The following is an 18,485-nucleotide window of genomic DNA, read 5'->3' as shown; positions in this document are numbered from 1 at the left end:
CAGTTCCATACCAGATATGACATGGTCAATCGAATTGGGCTTAGCAGCCAGAGTCATTTGCTGGCACTCATTTACTTTCTGCCAAGTGAAATGCTGAACTAATGTGAATTACTCCCTCCGTCCCTAAAAAAAATGAATCTAGAATTGGATGTGACGTATTTTTAGTAGAATAAATCTGAACAGAGATATGTTTAGATTTATAATACTAGGATATGTCACATCTAGTACTAGGTTGATTTTTTGTGGGACGAAGGGAGTGGACCTCAAAATGGATCTGAATTTTGTCAGCACTTCTGCATGACAGCATGTACCACTGTCAAAATATTATATATCGGCTATCTGGACTGTTCATCCATTACAGTGAAAACTGTTTTACTAGTAGTTTACAAAGGCAAGAAAACTATACTAACAATGACAGCAACAAAATACTATACTAACAATGACAGTAACAAAATTTAGTTTACTATGCTCCGCTCAATATGACGAAAGTTGACAAATGTCGGTACAAAATAGTGCAGTTCTATGCACCAATATTAGTGGAAATTGCATGATCTCCCAACGTATTTCAGACAGGGAAAATGAGACCTCAAGGGAGAGGGAAAAAGGAAGATCAAAGGTAGACTGCAAATTGTAAGCACCGAAGATGAAAAGGCGTCGAGAGAACATATGCAGAATGGAATATTACCAAAGTCACGTTCAGATGTTCTGTTTCACATAATAAAAGAGCTACTATCTGCCAAGGAATATTTACCAAGGCGGCATACATTCTAACAGAAATGACAACTACAGATCTTGTCAAGGTTCAGATGACCTGACCAGTTTCAGACAATCTATTGGGACCGATCACCTCTCGATTTGCTATTGGAATCTGATCTTGTAACTAAATGCAACCCCAGTGTTCAGAATCAGATGCATTATGAAAGTCGCCCACTTCAGTTGAACTGGTTGTGACTTGTGAGGGTCTCCAAGAAGGCATCTATAAAATAAAGGCAAACACTCTATGCAGATCAATTCACAACTTCAGATAGTACATGGTAATTCACAGAATAAGATGCAAGAGCTATGCACTGGAATAAGCAATCTGAAGACATTCAGCCTACTTCACAGATCATGTAAGCAGCAGCAATCCTGCCAAAGCATTTCTACGTAAACTGCATCTATACCACAGTAAACAGTTCCAGAATTGGCATAGTAAGGTTCATGGTAAACGCATAATGCTCATGTAGTCAGTTTTGCCAGCTTCAACTACCAGAACCATACAGTATATAGATCCATGAACAACCAGGATGCAGTAAGGAATATTCAACAATAAAGTTAAGAAGTTATACATAGACACGTAATAATACTGACATGAATGTCAGTTGAATGCACATAAAAGTAAAGAATAATGTAAATAGAGGTGAAGGATTGTAATAACAATATGTGCTTACCAATTATCTTCTTAAAGTTCATTGATTCTCATATTTATACTCCTACTTCTTAGATTTGCTGAAATACTGTATCAAAATTGTTCTTATGTTGCTGATTTTCTAATATTTTCACCATGCTACTTGAATAGATAAATTAATTTATATAATCCTAGAATACAAGAAAGAAACCAATGGAACTAAAAAAGAGAGAACAACCATAGATGGAACAAAACTCTAAAGGAAATAATATACATAAAGCTAAAAAAACAATGACTTTAAGGGCATCAATGCTCAGTGTCCGGATAATGTTTAAATAAGTAGGAGCAAAGCAAAAGGAAATTATTGGACTTCTCTATAGAGACAAGCATGACAGGCCATACATACATTATAAAACCCAACGCAGAGCTCAGCAGTCAGCAATGCATCAATGGTCCACGTTTCTCCAAGCAGGGAAGAGCATCCCAAGCCTTGTAGTCTATGTATTCCCCTGTCTCCTCCATTTAACAAATGTTTGCATAATTAGATAAAGACAATTGAGACGACCAATGTTGAATGTCAATAAGTAGGCCAAAATTACTAATTCGTATGAAGCAACAAAATACAGGTATGTAAATCCATTGTTATTTTGCATAAACTTTTCATCAAGTACATCATTGATTATCTTTTGACTTTTCATATACATGAGCGAGCAAACTGTATCATTTTCCTCTATTAGCATGTGACAAAGTAAGACACGATTACTCATTGTACGCACCAGCATTCTAGAACCTGACCAGGATACTATCAATAGTTTTCAGCTGCTCCATTTCTTCTGAACTAGCAATTCCAGGATCCACATAGCACAACTGAAAAATCGAAGGCATATCAGAATTGTATGAACTGCACAACCCTTTCAAAGTTCATAAATTTTGGGTGATTTGATGTACCTGATACTGTGGCTTCCTAAGAGTGTGGACACCTCTTTTCACTAGACGCTGCCATCCTGTCTTGCTTCGAAGAGCCCTCTCCAAATCTGACGTTCTCTGTAAACCGTTAGAGCAAAGTTTATATCTTAATTTGGCAGAGAAATGTAGAACAAATTTTCTGGATGTTTACAGAAGATTGAATAATAAAAAATATGCACAATTGAACAAAAATTAATGATATACTACAAAGTGAATAATAACAACTTTCTTTTTCCTTTTTCTTTTAAAAAAATGAATAGTAGCGACAGCTTACATGGCCAGGGTCCAAAATCAAAAGGGTAAATCGATCTTGATTCCCATGTTGACCATTTTGCTTTTGGATCCCAACTATGGTTCTGGAATGACCTTGATGTTGGAAATACAATGGGCTGCGAATAACACACATTAGTCAGTGTACAACATTCTTAAGCGTAGTGTTAACATGCACTTACGAAAGCTGCAAGCATTTCAGATGGTGAGATTGAACATTTCTGAGAACATCCCTTACGTTTTATCACTCACAAGCACACGCCTTGAACTGTCCGAGTTATCAGAATGCCTGCTAGCAAAGTAGTTCCAGATCCAGTCAACAAGAACCTGTTGGCCTCTCATGTTTTCAGCATCTTCTCGACAAAGTTCAGAAGATGTAGATGTTGGAGAAACATTCTTTATCAAGAACTTGTCCATTGGCCCTTGTACTCTTTTTGGTGCATGTTTTCCGTTCTTACTGTGAGGACCTGATGATTCCGTGCTATCAAAATCTACAACCCTTGCACGCAAACCAAAAGAGCGGAGAAGGGCAGCACATTCCGTGGTCCCTATCCACTTCTTGGCGCCATAAACTTTGTTATGAAAATGGCTTGAGCCAAGGGTATCAAATTTCTTATCCCAAGCAATCTCAAGCCACCTCTGAAGTGAAGGGATGTCAGGAACAAATCCAGAACCACCAAATAAAGCCTCCCTTGCTTCCGGCCTTTGCTTCAGCAAATGAGAGCTCAGCATCTGGATATTTCTCCACCCACATCCCCACCCCTTATCTTCTGATGAAAGACTCTGATAGTGATCAACATGTCCTGATATCATACTTGTCGATGAACCAGCTTCTGATTCCAGGCAGGCTCTCAACAAGTTCATAACACCTCCTTGTATTTCCTGAACATTGCTTCGGAGTTGCGCTTGGAGCAAGCAAGATACTTGCTCATCCAAAACACTTCCCTGAAGTGATGAGCTTCCGGCGATGCTTGAGGAGGCTCCTTGAGCATGAGGATCACCAGCGAACAGATTGTTACATTCTTGATGAGTGTCCTGCAAAAGAGGACAGCTACATGGGAATTTTTTTCACTCCTTATAGGAGAAACAGATGAAGTAGTAGGACAATGACAGCAATATTTAGCTAGTTGCATAATAGGCGGGACAGGAGTGTAATTGTTACTAGGAAATGTTTGCAGCATAGGTTAAACTTAAGAATGAGAAGGCGAGCAGCAGAATAAGAGTAGTGGGGAGGAGTACAGACCAGCAGCAGGGGATTGGGCGTGGATTGAGTGAGGGCGATTTGGTGGGCCAATTCCATGTCGGTTTGGAGTTGATCATCGTCAAAATGGGCATTCGCATGCCTAGCAAAAGATGAAAAGAATCAGTTTGGTGAAGCACAGACCACAATGGAGGTAAGTAAAATCGCAGCAGTAGCATAGCATACTGTACGTTATGTAGAGAGAGACTAGAGAGGAGAAGAAGAAATCAAGAAAGAGGAAGAGCTATACCATTGGAGCTCAGCCGTAAGAACCTGGACGTTGCAGATGGGGCAAGATGAGATCATCTCCTCTCCCTCTCCTCTCAACGGGCGGGCGGCCGAATTGCTGCAGGCTGGACGTACTGCAGCAGATCGAGCAGCTCCGGCCCGGTCGGCGACGAGAGGCGGGCGACCTGGTTGGTAATCGGAGACGTACGCACGGGGGAGGGGAGGGGAGAGCAACAAACAATAATAGACGATACTATTGGAGTGAGTCCCTCCTTCTCCTCCGATCCGTATCTATGGCGGAGAGGGGAGGAGGCGGCGGCGAGGTGACGGCGGCGGACGGTCGGAGTCGGAAGGGAGGGGGGGGGGGGGGGGGGGAGGCCTTGTCGATGGTGTCATGGGCCTCATGGGGGACATTAGGTGGGCTTCCATGTTAGGCCCATCTTCTCTTCTGGAGTGAGAAGCCCATTTAACTGAGGCCCACAGAACAATCTTGTTAGGCCCATATTTATCCAACTAGCAGAAAGAGCTGGCAGTAAATAAGCAGCAGCACGCATGTATATTGTAACTCTGTTCGTCCCGATACATGACATCCAAAATTGTAGGTCAAATCCGATACTGAGTTGTTGTAACCTGGGAATGGGATGGATGTACTGGTCTTTTTAGCAGGTGAAGCGGGATCGGCATAACTGCAGGAACATACCATACCATAACCATGTACAATTAGCAGCAAAGGATGCATGGCATAGAGGTAGATAGCTGCCTGCATCGATCAGCTGCAGATGATCGATATATAGATTTGCTGGTCCATCATACATTCGTACATACAGATACAGATACAGCAGTTACAGTAGTGGATGGATGGATCGGGTAACAGCTAACAGTGCCAAGCAATCAATCAGTCTATCTATATGTATCATTTTCCTGAAATGCATGCTTCCCTCATCCATACGGCAACCAACCCAACCAAACTAACCAACGCCCATGCACCATATTCATTCATATCTATCTATCAGCGATCGATGAGCGATAGATACGAGTAGATTGCAGCAGCAGCAGCAGTGCAATCAGCTGCTATCAGTTTTGAGTGGCGTAGCCCAACCTTCTCTTCTCTTTGGTTTTCTCCTCCTCCGGGCCGGGCACTCCATTCAATACACCCACACCCAGGCCGCCCCCCTTGCTTGCATATAGGCCGATTGCTTCCATGCCTGCAGTAGTCCAACCGTCGATCATGATAATGAGTGGTTTTCTAATTCGCAGTTATAGACTTTCTCTAATAATTAGTTGTAGTTTTTTTTTAATCCAAGGCCAGAATAAATTTTATTATCTAACGCAAGCAAGTTTATAAAATAAAAAAATGGTAAGATTTATCCGTTTATCATGGGAAAGATAACCCTTTACCCGTCTGTAAGAGAGAGCTTGTACTCGACTATGCACATTCAGTTTTATTTTTTTGAAAAGAAAACCTTGTCCCTATCATGTACTGATCTATTTGTTTTATGTTGTAAGGTTGCGTTCGATACTATGGTTAGAACTTGTTACTTTCTCGTTTATCATAAGCATGCTTTTCGAATTGACAAATATTGTGTTTCGTGCAAAACGAAAATAATTATATAATTCTCTTTAAAGAAATAAAAAAACCCATTATCAAGTTTTTAAATAGTTAAACCTTAATCAATCATACACTAATCACCCACACTTTGCTTTCTATGCAAATAGACTAGCCAAGCCAAAATCAATATTTTCTGATTTTGATCGAGTTTTATAGAATAATATACCAGCATCTACAATATCAATTTAGTTTCACTAAAATCACCTAGAAGTGTGTCTTGATAATATATTTATTTGTTATCACACATGTTGATGTATACGCTTGATCAAATTGTTAAAGAGGTTTGATTTCAGAAAAAACTTAAATAACTTACAATACGAAAGAAATGAAGTACTATCTCCGTTTCACAACAAAAATCATTATAGCATTTTCTATATATCTATATAGATTCATTAACATCAATGTGAATGTGGAAAATGTTAAAATGATTTATATTGTGAAACGGAAAAAATATTATATATATGGAGTACATCATAGTTTTGCTAATATATATTTGTACTAGTTTACGATGAAAAGAATTGTATTACTCCAAGAAAGAAAAACCGCTTGGGCAGAATCTGTGGTCGCCGCGAAATAGCTATAGATAGAAGATAGGTGTGTCGTTAGTTGGAACAATGAATGGATGGCCCCGGCAGGTGTGGCCTCCTCGATGCATGCATCGATCGTCTATACTCTCACTCATGTCTATCTTTGACGATTCGATGATTGCTTTTGTGAGCTTCTCAGTTTGCTGCTGGAATGGCACTCCATGCCCATCATGCATGTACACTTCTACAGTTCTACTCGATCACTTCTGTAGGTTAAAAATATACTTGTTCTGTTTTGTTAGATTAATTTTTTGACAGTTACTCTGTTACAAAAGTAGTACAATACTTTTGAATATGAGTATAATAAATTTAATCATTTTATAAAAGTTATATCCTAATAGAGCAATTTTGTTAGTCAAAGAGACAATTAGACTGACATGCTCCCTTGTTAGTGATTACAGTACTACTTGCTTGATTCATTTCGTTCCTTCCAGCGGCCCGATCGATCTAGCTAGAACAATCGATCGGGCAATCAATCTCGTTCGTCAGCTAGCTAAGCTAGCCATGTTGCCATCAGGGTGTACGGCGTCTTCGTCGTCCTTGTTCCAGTACGATCGACCAGCGCAAAAATGAAAAAGAAATCATAAAGGGAATGTTGATTGATCGAGTAATTGGGCGATTTAAGTCCGGACTACATACGCAACCAAATCACACGCTAATGAAAACGTACGATTCCTTCTTAATTTTGTTCGCCCATTGGAACGATTTTGCTGCCTGGTAGGACTTTACTATCATATTATCATACAAAATATATAGGGTCCACTCCCGATACCCTCTTATTTTAGGTAGGCCCCCTTTAATTTAAAGAAAAATCTAGAAATTTTAGAGGTTTTTTTTCCTATATAGCCATTTGAATCAAATAAATGAACACTATATGATCATAGAAAATAACTCATTTCATATAAGTTTTGGAGGAAATTTAACATGAGGTACAAACCCATAGAAATATTCTTTTGAGTCTATTATCTCTCCTCAAATTATCTTGTTTTTTTATGGTCCAATAAAAATATTATTACTATGTTTTTTCTTTATTTTACAATTCTCTATTTTATATTTACATTTTTGTAAAATTCCCGTGTTTTCCTTACCCCCCCTCCATTTTCCCAATTGAAAGGGTCCCTTATTCTCTCTTAATTTCTTGTCCTGTTCTTTTATCTCTCTATCTTTCTTTTTCCCAAATGCTGTATAGTCTCCTTGTTTCATTACAAGTAATAAATATCTTATACTTCATTAACCTTACATGTAACTCAGACAAGACAAGTAGCTCTAGTTGATCATGTATATGAATTATATTCCGTATAAAATCCTCCATCATCAGGTACCATAACGTCGACGCATCATTTTTCTCAAAAAGAAATGTGAAATGCAGGACATCAAAAAGCAGTAGGCCCCAATGTTTCTCTGTAGCAGTCAGTCTAGTGTCCCCCATCTGAAAGGAACTGATCTAATAAAAAAGGTGCATATATATACATGTGTGTGTTTGTGGGTTAGGCAGCTTTACCCATTTGGAACCTTTCTTTCTATCCCAAGAACAATTAATCTAGCATTTATATTTTTCGTTCCATTTTTCTCTATTTTTCATCATCAGGGTATCTCATATTCTGATATTCAGGTATACGTGGGTGTACTGTAGCTGTAGCCGACAACAGAATAGAAGAGAGCACAAAGGATACTTACAAGCGGCCTGATAGCTACAGCGTTGCATTGCGCCATATCGGCCGTGAACTTAGCTGATAATGATATAGATCTCAGATGATACTCTTTCAGAAAAAAAGCAAACATTCAGCTGTCCATCCTTGGGTTCAGAGTTCAGACCAGCAGGGCTGCATGCATGCATTTTGCCACTTGCTGAATGCGTGAGAATATCATCTAGCTACACCAAATGTACTACTCCTAGCTCCTTAATGCATCCTTAATTAACTGTATACTCCAAATGAATGTCTTATCATCTATCTGATTGAGAAATCAGAATTTCAGATCACCAAGAGCTTAATTACTGTATGTCCTTCCTGACCTTATCTGAGCGATCGAGCTGACTGACGACCAACCGGCAGCTTATACAGAAACAGTGAGAGCCTGAAAACTGTAGTAATACAGTTCTAGTAGCTAAAAGGACTTGACTTTTCTTAATTAACCAGTATATGTATATGTTTTCGGATGTATACAAATTCTCCTCATGCCTGCCAGATCGATCGATGCACAGTTTGAAGATAGATAGGGGATGTATAGGACAAGAGAGAACACATGCATTGAAGTGACAAAATTAAAAGGAGGGACGCAGCAATCATCAGATGATACTACAAGCAAAGGAACACTCCACATGTAAAAAGGCTGCATGCCACATCACCCCCTCTGCCTGCTCTTGGCTCTTGCTGCATCCGCATGCCTCCAAAATCAACCGGTTTATTAATAACATTCACCAAGCATGAACAGAAATTTACTAATGGATCGAACCAGTGCTTGATTTTTATGAAAATGGATTTAAATCCGGCCACTACATTTGAACCGGAATGTACGTGGCCAAAGGATTTGTGCTCAGGGTTTTAAATTTCGAAACTTGGTTTTCTGCCAGAGGTGAGCGAAAGAACCGAAATTCAGATTTTTTTCGTACGAAATTATTTGAAATTTTGACTGATTTTGAATGAATTTGAATAAAGTTTGACTGAATTCACAAAAAATTGCAAAAAACCGAAAGTTTCGGGCGAGATGTGAGCATTTCGGTGGGGGCGAAATTTCGAACCGAAATTTCAAACCCTGTTTGTGCTTCACGTTCTTTACAATCAAGTTAATAATATTGTAATAAGTAACAGCTAAAGTAGAGGATGGGATTTTCATTGCATTATCAAAAAAATGTATATATATATTCGACGAATATTTCCACCGGTTTCACCTCACAACATAAGCTATAGCTATCTATCTTCATCAGCAGCAGAGGCAGAGGTGAGCTGAGCACAACACATCTCCCCTTGAGTAGTTGAGTACTGCACTTGAGTGATATAAAGCTTAGCTAGTATACTGACTGCACTAAGCTTAAACCTCACTCGACTACTACCACAAAAGTGAAATATTCTTGGCTAGTCTAGTCTACTCGAGAACGCCACCATCACCATGGCGATGTCGCCGCACGACCAGCACGAGCACGAGCCGGACCACGCCCACCGCTCGCCGTCCAACGGCACGGCAGCGACCAGCACCATCGCCACCAACAGATGGGGTCCCTACTCCGGCGCCGGCGACTTCGCCAGCAACATGGCCGTCATCCTCGCCGCCCTGCTCGCCGCGCTCGCCCTCGCCCTCGCGCTCAACGCCGCCGTCAGGTACCTGCTCCGCCGCCACCGCCGGGCCAGGCAACAACCAGCCGCCGCCGCCGCCGCCGCCGAGGACCCGGAGAAGCCGCCTGTGCAGGAGGCCGACCCGCCGCCGCCGCCCCCGGCTCTGGTGTACTCCGCGGCGGGCACCAAGCTGGCCGGCGCCGCGGAGTGCGCCATCTGCCTCGCCGAGTTCGTCGACGGGGACACCGTGCGCGTCATGCCGGTGTGCGGCCACGGCTTCCACGCGCGCTGCATCGAGCGATGGCTCGCCGGAGGCCGGCGCTCGTCGTGCCCGACCTGCCGCGCGCCGGCCGCGACGCCGCCCGGCGCCACCGCTACCGAGCCCGCGGCGGTGGCGCCTTGATGCATGCATGCGGCCAACTGATTTGGCCCTTGTTCTTGGCAAGCTCTCCTCTCTCGCTCTCTCTCTCTCTCTCTCTCTCTCTCTCTTTCTTCGCTTCTTTCTTTCTTGCTTGCTTTCATGTGTAAATATTCGTCAAGATCGAGATGATGGATTTGATCCAACTGGATGGATCATTTGGTGTCTCTCTCTGTTTTGTTTGGCTGTTCAAGGAGATGTATGAACTGAGAGTTTTAGATTAGGCTGAAAAAGTGAAAATGATTCATTACTCTCCTGTTCGATTATCACAACATCTGTTCAGTTATTGGCTTCTTTTTTCCCATGTGAACTAGTGTTGGTGCCAAGAAATTCCTCTGGAATCTGGGCTCAGATTTGCACAGATAAAGGTTTATCAGACAGGGCCTTTCAATGTAGAGGCTGCAAATTTGCTTCCAACTCCGGGAATTTGCACAACCTGCAGATTTGTTTACAGGGGAGTGGTGAAACATCTTCATTTTTTATATGGAGACTGGAGAGACATCCTAGCTTGTTTTGTGAAGGGAAAGAAAAACACAAACAGTTAGGTGATCATTCAATCTCGAGTATTCAATATGGTGTTTATATCGTTGGTTTGTGGTCACTCAATGTGTGGTGTGCCTCTTGAATGACTGAAATCGGGAATTCAGTATGCATGTCTGCTTGCTTAATTCTGACGGAAAGGCAAGTGCCACTAGTACTCTAGTACTGCCTCCGTTTCGAAAATGTTTGACGCTGTTAACTTTTTAGCATATGTTTGACCGTTCGTCTTATTAAAAAAAATTAAGTAATTATTAATTATTTTCCTATCATTTGATTCATTGTTAAATATATTTTTATGTAGACATATAATTTTACATATTTTACAAAAGTTTTTGAATAAGACGAACACTCAAACATGTGCTAAAAAATCAACGGTGCCAAACATTTCGAAACGAGTAGTATATAAAGTTGCATGATTCTGGCAAACTTTGGTAATATCTAGATTGGCAAATGCATGATAATCAGTGCTACTTTACTATTACTACGCTGGATATTTATACAGAAGCTTAGGTTGTGCTTAGCCTACGCCTAATTTGGCAAAGTGGATAATGCACATCAATCTATCCTGTTGTTACTATCCGACAGTGAGTTGTCCTGTATTTCTACTCACATCGATTGATTCAGAGTGTGGCTGCCTTTGATGCCTTCAGTCATTCAGATAGACGATAGTTACTGACTCTGTGTTCAACGTGGTTAGTTCTCCACCCAAACGACAATGCTTCCGGTTCCAGACCATTTCATCGCGTGAAAAGGTTAGCACTAATTAGTGGTGGTGTTGTGCATGAAGATGCCTGACCAAAATTATGGATAGTCAAACAGTAGTCAAATTGATGCGTCCTCCCGGGTGTTGGATAGGAGTACATTGCTCTTTTTTCCTTTTTTGTGTGTGTATGTGTGAATGGAGGAGTATAATCAAGTGTTTACCGCAAACCCGCTCTGGCCTATACAGAAAGGCAGCCCGCAAAATATGGGCTTCCCACGCGGCCTATTGCTTCTTCCCGCTTCCTCCAATAGGCCTACAGTGGGCTGACGATCAATATGGGCCTAAATCTTAGGGATCGTAGCTGGCCCGGCCTTTTGTCTGATGGGCCTGAATTAAATCAGGCCCAGTAGTAACACATCCATAGTACGAATTTTTTTTATTTTTAATTTTTTTTATTAAAAGTTTTAAAAAATAATTTTCCATTTTGAAAATTGACGGAAGTAGTCGCCTACCGCCCTCTGGGAAGGCGATTTTTAAAAATCGCCCTCCCAGAGGGCGGCGAAAATGACGTGGCAGACGGCCGTTCGCTCTCGGGCGACGGCCGTCAACGAAATTTGCAGGCGGCCCCCTTGCCGCCCTCCGCGAGGGCGATTTTGTACTGTGCGGGGGGCCGCCTGCAAATGGGCGGCGAGGGGGGGCATGGAAATTTGCAGGCGGCCCCCTTGCCGCCCTCCGCGAGGGCGATTTTGTACTGTGCGGGGGGCCGCCTGCAAATGGGCGGCGAGGGGGCATGGAATTTTGCAGGCGGCCCCCTTGCCGCCCTGGGGGAGGGCGATTTTGTACTGTGCTCTATATTTTTGTATAAATATCAATAGTTATCAAATCTTTTTATATTGAAAACTATACAAGATTAAAATCTCCAAGACTGGTAAAATACAATTTTATTATTTTTTAGGGCATATTTGGATTGTTACCGTACAAATATTTTGTTACCGTACAAATATTTTATTAATTTTTAGGGCATATTTGGATTGTTAGTGCCAAATTTTTCTTCACGACCAAATATTTGGTAAGGTAAAATTGCATTTGATCATATTTGGTTTGCTGCCAAAATGTAAAATTGTAGTGAAGAATGTTCTACATAATCTCAAATCTAGATTACGTATTACCAATGAATAGGCTTCCATTTTCGTGTGTTGTGTGCTAGTGGGAAAGAAGATATGAAGAGGTTGCCTTCAGATTGTCAATTATATAGCGTCGTTTTCACTGCAATATATGTGAACTCAATGAGATACATTATGCATTAGATGTGACAAGACGATCACGCGTGGGCGTGATTCACTTTATGTAAACAGGCAGCGCCGAAAGTTGATAGTGATAACTCGAGCTGCCGCTTTTCATGTGTGCTGTTGTGGACTATGCGCGCTACTGGATCTGACACTACCGTGCAGCGCCGAAAGTGTGTTGTCGTGAGCATAAGTTGTTCTAGCACCATATGAATGAAAAGAACTATGTAGACGAGACAAACACAAGTAGTACTGCAGTAGTAATAGCAAAAGTAGTACTGCTTTACAAGTTTGTAAGCCAAAAGAAACGGTCACATAAGGACTGAAGAGGTAGAACACTACTGACGAGGCCTCTTACCCCTGTCCCTCCTACCCTGCGCCCTAATGTGCCCGTGGGAGTACGTGAGTCGGTCCGGGGGTACGGCACGGCCAACCCGTCCTGCCTGTACAGGTGTGACCTCTGGCTGCTCCTGAGTGTGCGCCTCTGGAGCTCCTCCAAGCTGAGAGGAGCCTAGTACGTCGTGGTGGTCTGCACCGTGCAAGTCGTCGTCGTAGAACTGGCTAGTAGGACCAGTCCTACCGGCGTGAGATGAAGAGGCCCCAGTACCGAAGATCCCGGCTGCAAATCCTGCTGGACAAGGACCATCAGTTTCGTACAGGTATTTAACAGTATTAATAAAAAGTAAAGTACCGTGTGGGCGAGGGATCGACGCTCCGTGAGAGGAAGAGCTGGCGAACGCGCCCGAAGAGGTGGCGAACGCCCCTGCGGAGCTCGTGGAAGCGCCGGTCGTGCCTGCGAACGCGCTCGAAGGCAGACGAGGTCCTGCGATGAGGAAACGTGCAGTTAAAACATGGTGACATAATCGTGCAAAAGCTGAAACAAAAATGAACTAATATCTGGGCTGAACTGTACCGTGCGAAACCGGTGTTGTAGGTCGCACTGCTCTGAAGCTAGGGGCGCTCGAAGGCAAACGAGGTCCTGCGAGGATGGAACATCAAGTTACCGCGGGGTGATGTTTTCGTACAAAAACAGAAACAAAACTTAAGAAACCTCTGGGCTGAGCAGTACCGTGCGAAATAGGTGCCGTAGGTCGAGGTCCTGCTCCGACGGTAGGCGCGCGAGGCCGTGGTTGTACCGGACCAGCTGGAGGTACGACGTCCACGGCGCTGCGACAGGAGAAGACGCGCATGACCGAACGCATCTTCTCCTGCATCCGGTCGAAGGTCACCCTCTGCTCAACGTCAGTCAAGTGCAAACCTCTGTTCAACCTCACTTGGACTGCGGTGATATCGGCACTGATATCCCGTGCGGCATCAGCCTATGCAAGATGGAAATAACAAATTCAGTAGTTGTCCTATATTATGCAAGATAAATGAAATAATTGTAAGAAGTAATACAAATGGGACGTACCGCCACGAAGTAGTCTCGGTCACGGTGCGTGGGATACGCGTCCGTGACAGCGGCAACGTGCGGCTCTGGGGCGTCTGGAGTGAAGGTCACACGCGCACGAGTGCGAGGAAGGTACCAGCGAAGGTAGTCACGGTAGTTCTCCTCCGTGTGTGGGAAGAGCTCGTTGATCACCTCCTCTGTAGCTAACACCCAGTCGTCAACGTACTGCTGTACACGTGGAGCCCAAAGTGCGCCTGCTAGCTGTCCCCGTCGAGTCAACCTGTGAAGAGAGGTAAATTATATGGCTCGATGAAGTAATTATCATAAAAATTTAGAAATGAACAATCCGAACTCACGAGTGGTCGGCAGGGAGGACGGTCGGCTGCACGTTGCCCGGAAACACCTGCCTAAGTCCGAACTGTCTCATCACACGCTGCGGGCAGTGAGGCTCAACGAAAATGTCGAACACCATCGGCAGGATGGTGAGCCAGTAAGCCTGGTCGCGTGTGCACAAGGACGAAAGTCCTAGCGGTGCTCTCGCAGCGACGGCCTCTTCTGTGTACGGCTCCCAGATGACGTCGCTCGGCTGGAGACGGTCAAACTCGAACACGAAGTCCGGGTAACCACGTCTCACCTGGACGTGAGCGTAACGACGCTGCAATAAACATGATCGGAATTAGACATGTTATGTGAAGAAAAAAAAAGACGACTGATAAACTTATAACGCAGCGAAGTTGCACTAACCCCACGTCGACACCAGTAAGTCCCCATCGTGGGACCGTCCTCTGGCCACTGCGCGCTGCGACCAACCCCGTAGGGTGCGCTGTCCACCACTGTCGACCTATGGCAAACCTCTCGGCTGCCCAAAGCTGAAGCAACATAGGGCAGCCAGCGATGATCGCTCCCGCGTCAGTTGTCACACCCCGAAGTTTTCCTCCCTAGTCAAAATTGTAATTTATAATTGACCCTAAGAAAATGCTGGTGAAATCAGGAGAAAACCCTAAGAAAGTAATGCAAATAATAATCGGATTTGACATGTGGAATTTTTCTTGAATTCTACATGTCGAAATTCATTAACAGGATTTTTAGTGGAATTTTCAGAGCTCTAGAAATAATTTTAACCAATTAAAAATCACTAAAGTGCAATTGTTAATTCCAGGGAAAATCCTTTTTCCTTTTCTTTTTCTTTTTCCTCTCTTTTCCCTCCTTTTTGTCAAGTGGGCCGTCGGCCCACTTCTCCCTTCCTTCCCCTCCCTTACTGGGCCGGCCGCAGGCCGAGGCCCAGCCCGACAGCCGGCCGCCCGCCTCCCTCCTCTCGGGGTCGCCGACAGGTGGGGCCCACCTGTCGGACCCGTCTCCCTCCTCCCGCCGATCCCGCTCGCGCCGCCACCGCCGCAACCGACGCCGCGCCCACGCCTCCGTCTCTCCCGGGCCACGTCGACCACGCCCGCGCGTGCGCCGCCTTCCCCGCGCCCGTTCCCCTCCCTCTCCCGCTCGCGCCGCGCCCGAGATGGCCGGGATTCGAAAACCGAATCCCGCCTCTCTCTCCTCCCCACTCCCCCACGTCGGCCGTCGAATCCCGCCGCTCCCGGCCACGTCCGGTTTCCCCATCCCCTATTTAAGCATCACCGGCACCCCCTCTCGCTTTTTCCCCATTGCGCCGACCTCTCCCGAGCTCCCCAACGCCTCCGCGCCGTGCAACCACCCGCCGCCGCCGCTTTTGCTACTCCGGCCGCCGCTAGCCGCCGCTAGGCTCGCCGCCGTCTCACGCCGTCGCCGCCGTTAGCTTCGCGTGGCCGAGGTCCACCTCGTCCGCCCCTCCTCCGTCGAGGTTCGTCGCCGGAGCCCTCATCTCCACGCGCACGGGTGAGCGCCACCTCTACCGCCGCCTTCGGCCATGGATCCCGATCGCCATGGTCCATCTCTCTCTCTCTAATTCCTCTCTTCTCCTTCCTTAGGGCACGCCGGAGCTCGTCCGCTAGCCGACGCCGTCCTCCCGTGGCTTGCCGTCGCCGTCCGCCATCGCCTTCCTCCGCGCCGGCCACCCTCGGTGAGGCATCCCCTCCCTCCTTTTCCCCTTCCTCTCCTCCTAGAGCCGCTAGCCGCCACTCTCCGCCGCCGGACGATCGCCGTCGGTCGTCGCTTTGCGCCGCTGCCGCATGCGCGCCGCCGCCGTGTGAGCGCCGCGCCGCCGGCGCCATGGTCGCCGCCGTCTCGCGCCGCGCCCGCGCGCCCCGGCCGCGAGGTCCCGCGCCGCCGTCCGATCTACCCTTGGGTAGATCGGGGCCGTCGGTTCGGCCGCCACGTGGCGCCGCCGCCCCTCCTTTTCCCCGGGTCGCTGACCGGTGGGCCCGCGCGCCGCCACCCCCCTTCCTCTCTCTCCCATGCCGCTGACCGGTGGGTCCCGCATGTCGGCGCCGCACCCCCCCCCTCGCTGACGTCAGCCCTGGTTAATATTGCGCAATAAATTATTTAAGGATTTCTTTTATAGTATTAAACACAGTGAATCTTCTAAAATTCATAACTAATTCATCCGAGCTCCGTTTAAGCCCATTCAAGTCTCAGTAAATCAAGAAAAATGTGTAGAATCCATTAAAAATGGTTTTGTTCTCTGTTTCAGTAGTCTTATAGCCTGTTTGCAATGATTGCTTTGTATGTCGCTAGATTCCGGTTCCTTCGACGCTCCGGTGTACTTCAAGATAGTCGCCGAGGTTCCCCCAGCAGCAGAGCAAGGCAAGTCATGCTTGTCACTTGAACATGTTGATCCTATATTGCAAATGCTCTATTGTTTTCTTTCAAATATTGCATTGTTTTATAATATCACTATGGGATGGATACCTATTGTTACAGCCATGCTTTTGGATATCATGCTCCTTTGTTAGCTTGGGTTATAACATGATTAGACTTTGGACTAGGAATTGCTTAGCCATGCTTAGTTCAACTAGCACACATTGGGGATCTCATTTAAAACCTAGACTATAGGTTTATATGATAATGTTGCTGGTGTTGGTTAAATAAAGTGAACCACATGGTGGGCTGTGGGTGCATGGTTTTGCTAGTCGCACCCATGGCAGTTAAGGACCGGTTCGCGGGATGCCCTGGAAGAATTTATCGTACTTACCACAAGCCAGCGTGGGCAACGGCTGGGCTTGTAGTGTAGCTTTCCTCTAGCCGACGCATCCAGGCAAGGGTGGGCGTGATGGAGTTTGGATGGGCCCTGCGACGGTCTATGCGGCTTCCGGATTCACCTAGGCACGAGAGGGGACTGCCCGCTGCCTTGCGAGGAGTGGGGGTGAAACCTGAGGTGTGGTGTGCTTGGTTAGAGGGGGTTATGCGAAGGGTCCTGTCACGGCCTCTTTCCGGTATGTCGTGGTGACATGTCGGCGCACGGAAACGTGTCGTGGGGCTGTGTCTTGTGGGTACAGTTGTACACCTCTGATCAGAGTAAAACTATTCGAATAGCCGTGCCCGCGGTTATGGGCGGTCAACCAGATTCACCGTGATTAGTCTCACCCTAGTGTAATCTGTTGAACTTGGATAGTTTAGGTGGATGGTTGGGCCTGTCGCAACGTGGGTTAGCGTTGGACAGCGGATGTTTAATACTGTTTAATTTTTTTTACAACTGTTTTTGCATTAAATTCCTGTTTATAAATGCCAGTATTTATGCAAATGAACCTGCTTAGCTATCCCTTGTTAAATCCATGCATCATACCCCTATTCCGGTATGACTTGCTGAGTACAGTGGGTAGTACTCAGTCTTGCTCTACTTTTCCCCCCAACCTCAGAGCTCGAGTATGTGTCCGATGGCGGGTTCTCCGAGGAGTAGGCTTCGTCCGTGCCGTCGAGGATGCCTGTGGAGTGGTGTTCCCGCTGCCGTTCAAGTCAAGGCTTAGCTCCAGTTTCTTTTGTTTTCCGCTGCATCTCTGTAAGACTTTTATAATGTTTGTAAGACGTGGATCTGTATGTCAACATTGTCGTTTGTGTACCCCGGCTGGTCCTGGACGGGGGTTTTAATACACATTCTGCTTGGAATTCTATTCGGGAATTTCTGGGCGTGACAAGTTGGTATCAGAGCCGACCTTGACCGTAGGACAAGCCAAATGGAAAGACCTAAGAGCCCTCTGAATCCTTTTCATTGCATATGTTCTTTGCAATTGGATTTTGTTCCGGGAAAACGGGGATCTGTTCTTGTGGTTCAAGGGAAAAATCTTGGTCGCTCGTTTAAAGTGAGTTTTCCAAAACGAGTCAGTCTAGGGTTTTAGTAAAATTATTGGGATTTACTCGTCAGTCAGTTGGGATTTGATGGGTGAAATGCATTCGGTCCTAGCTCGGTATCATGGGTTGCAAGGTGTTTATGCTTCGTTTGTTACTACTATTATGTATCTAATTTCCCATTATTTTATCGTTATGTGAGTCTGTCTTATTTATTCGCGCTCATGTAAAATGATCTATGCATAAAATTTTGCTCTTATTTGATTCCTTTATTTGAGTCTTTATTGCTTTATTTAAATTTGGATTTGAGCATACATTGATCCTACTCCTTTGTCTTCTCTAGATGGCCGGTCACCCACCCAACCACCGCGGAGAAG

At 45.2% G+C, this 18,485-nt stretch overlaps 2 protein-coding genes and 1 long non-coding RNA gene across 7 annotated transcripts; 1 reads left to right on the top strand and 2 right to left on the bottom strand.

The window, feature by feature from the left end:
* Positions 1-654: 654 nt before the first annotated feature.
* LOC4328021 (uncharacterized) lies at positions 655-4,453 on the bottom strand. Of its 5 annotated transcripts, none has more exons than XM_066307942.1 (8): positions 4,114-4,453; positions 3,867-3,966; positions 2,862-3,658; positions 2,628-2,742; positions 2,336-2,431; positions 2,164-2,254; positions 1,794-1,896; positions 655-976 (listed from the first exon to the last, which is right to left on the bottom strand). In XM_066307942.1, the coding sequence occupies exons 1-6, from the start codon at positions 4,167-4,169 to the stop codon at positions 2,171-2,173; spliced, it is 1,248 nt and encodes a 415-aa protein (XP_066164039.1). In that variant the 5' UTR covers positions 4,170-4,453; the 3' UTR covers positions 655-976; positions 1,794-1,896; positions 2,164-2,170. The 5 variants fall into 5 exon arrangements, with proteins under 5 accessions (XP_066164039.1, XP_066164038.1, XP_066164042.1 ...); XM_066307941.1 differs by having other exon boundaries at positions 1,794-1,900; positions 4,114-4,440; XM_066307945.1 differs by having other exon boundaries at positions 1,794-1,903; positions 2,862-3,674; positions 4,114-4,439.
* Positions 4,454-9,313: 4,860 nt separating this feature from the next.
* LOC4328020 (RING-H2 finger protein ATL79) lies at positions 9,314-10,281 on the top strand. Its single transcript, XM_015768733.2, has one exon. It carries the CDS (start codon positions 9,396-9,398, stop codon positions 9,960-9,962), a length of 567 nt encoding a protein of 188 aa, XP_015624219.1. The 5' UTR covers positions 9,314-9,395; the 3' UTR covers positions 9,963-10,281.
* A 2,459-nt stretch (positions 10,282-12,740) lies between these two features.
* On the bottom strand, positions 12,741-13,376 carry LOC136355447 (uncharacterized). Its single transcript, XR_010739699.1, has 2 exons — positions 13,198-13,376; positions 12,741-13,134 (listed from the first exon to the last, which is right to left on the bottom strand). It is a non-coding gene; the product is annotated as an uncharacterized lncRNA (long non-coding RNA).
* Between the last annotated feature and the right edge of the window lie 5,109 nt (positions 13,377-18,485).

This window comes from Oryza sativa, chromosome 2 (genome assembly GCF_034140825.1).
Source record: "Oryza sativa Japonica Group chromosome 2, ASM3414082v1".
Lineage (NCBI taxonomy): Eukaryota > Viridiplantae > Streptophyta > Magnoliopsida > Poales > Poaceae > Oryza > Oryza sativa.
The sequence above is the reverse complement of the archived record's forward strand: the minus strand, read 5'-3'. Positions and strand labels throughout refer to the sequence as shown.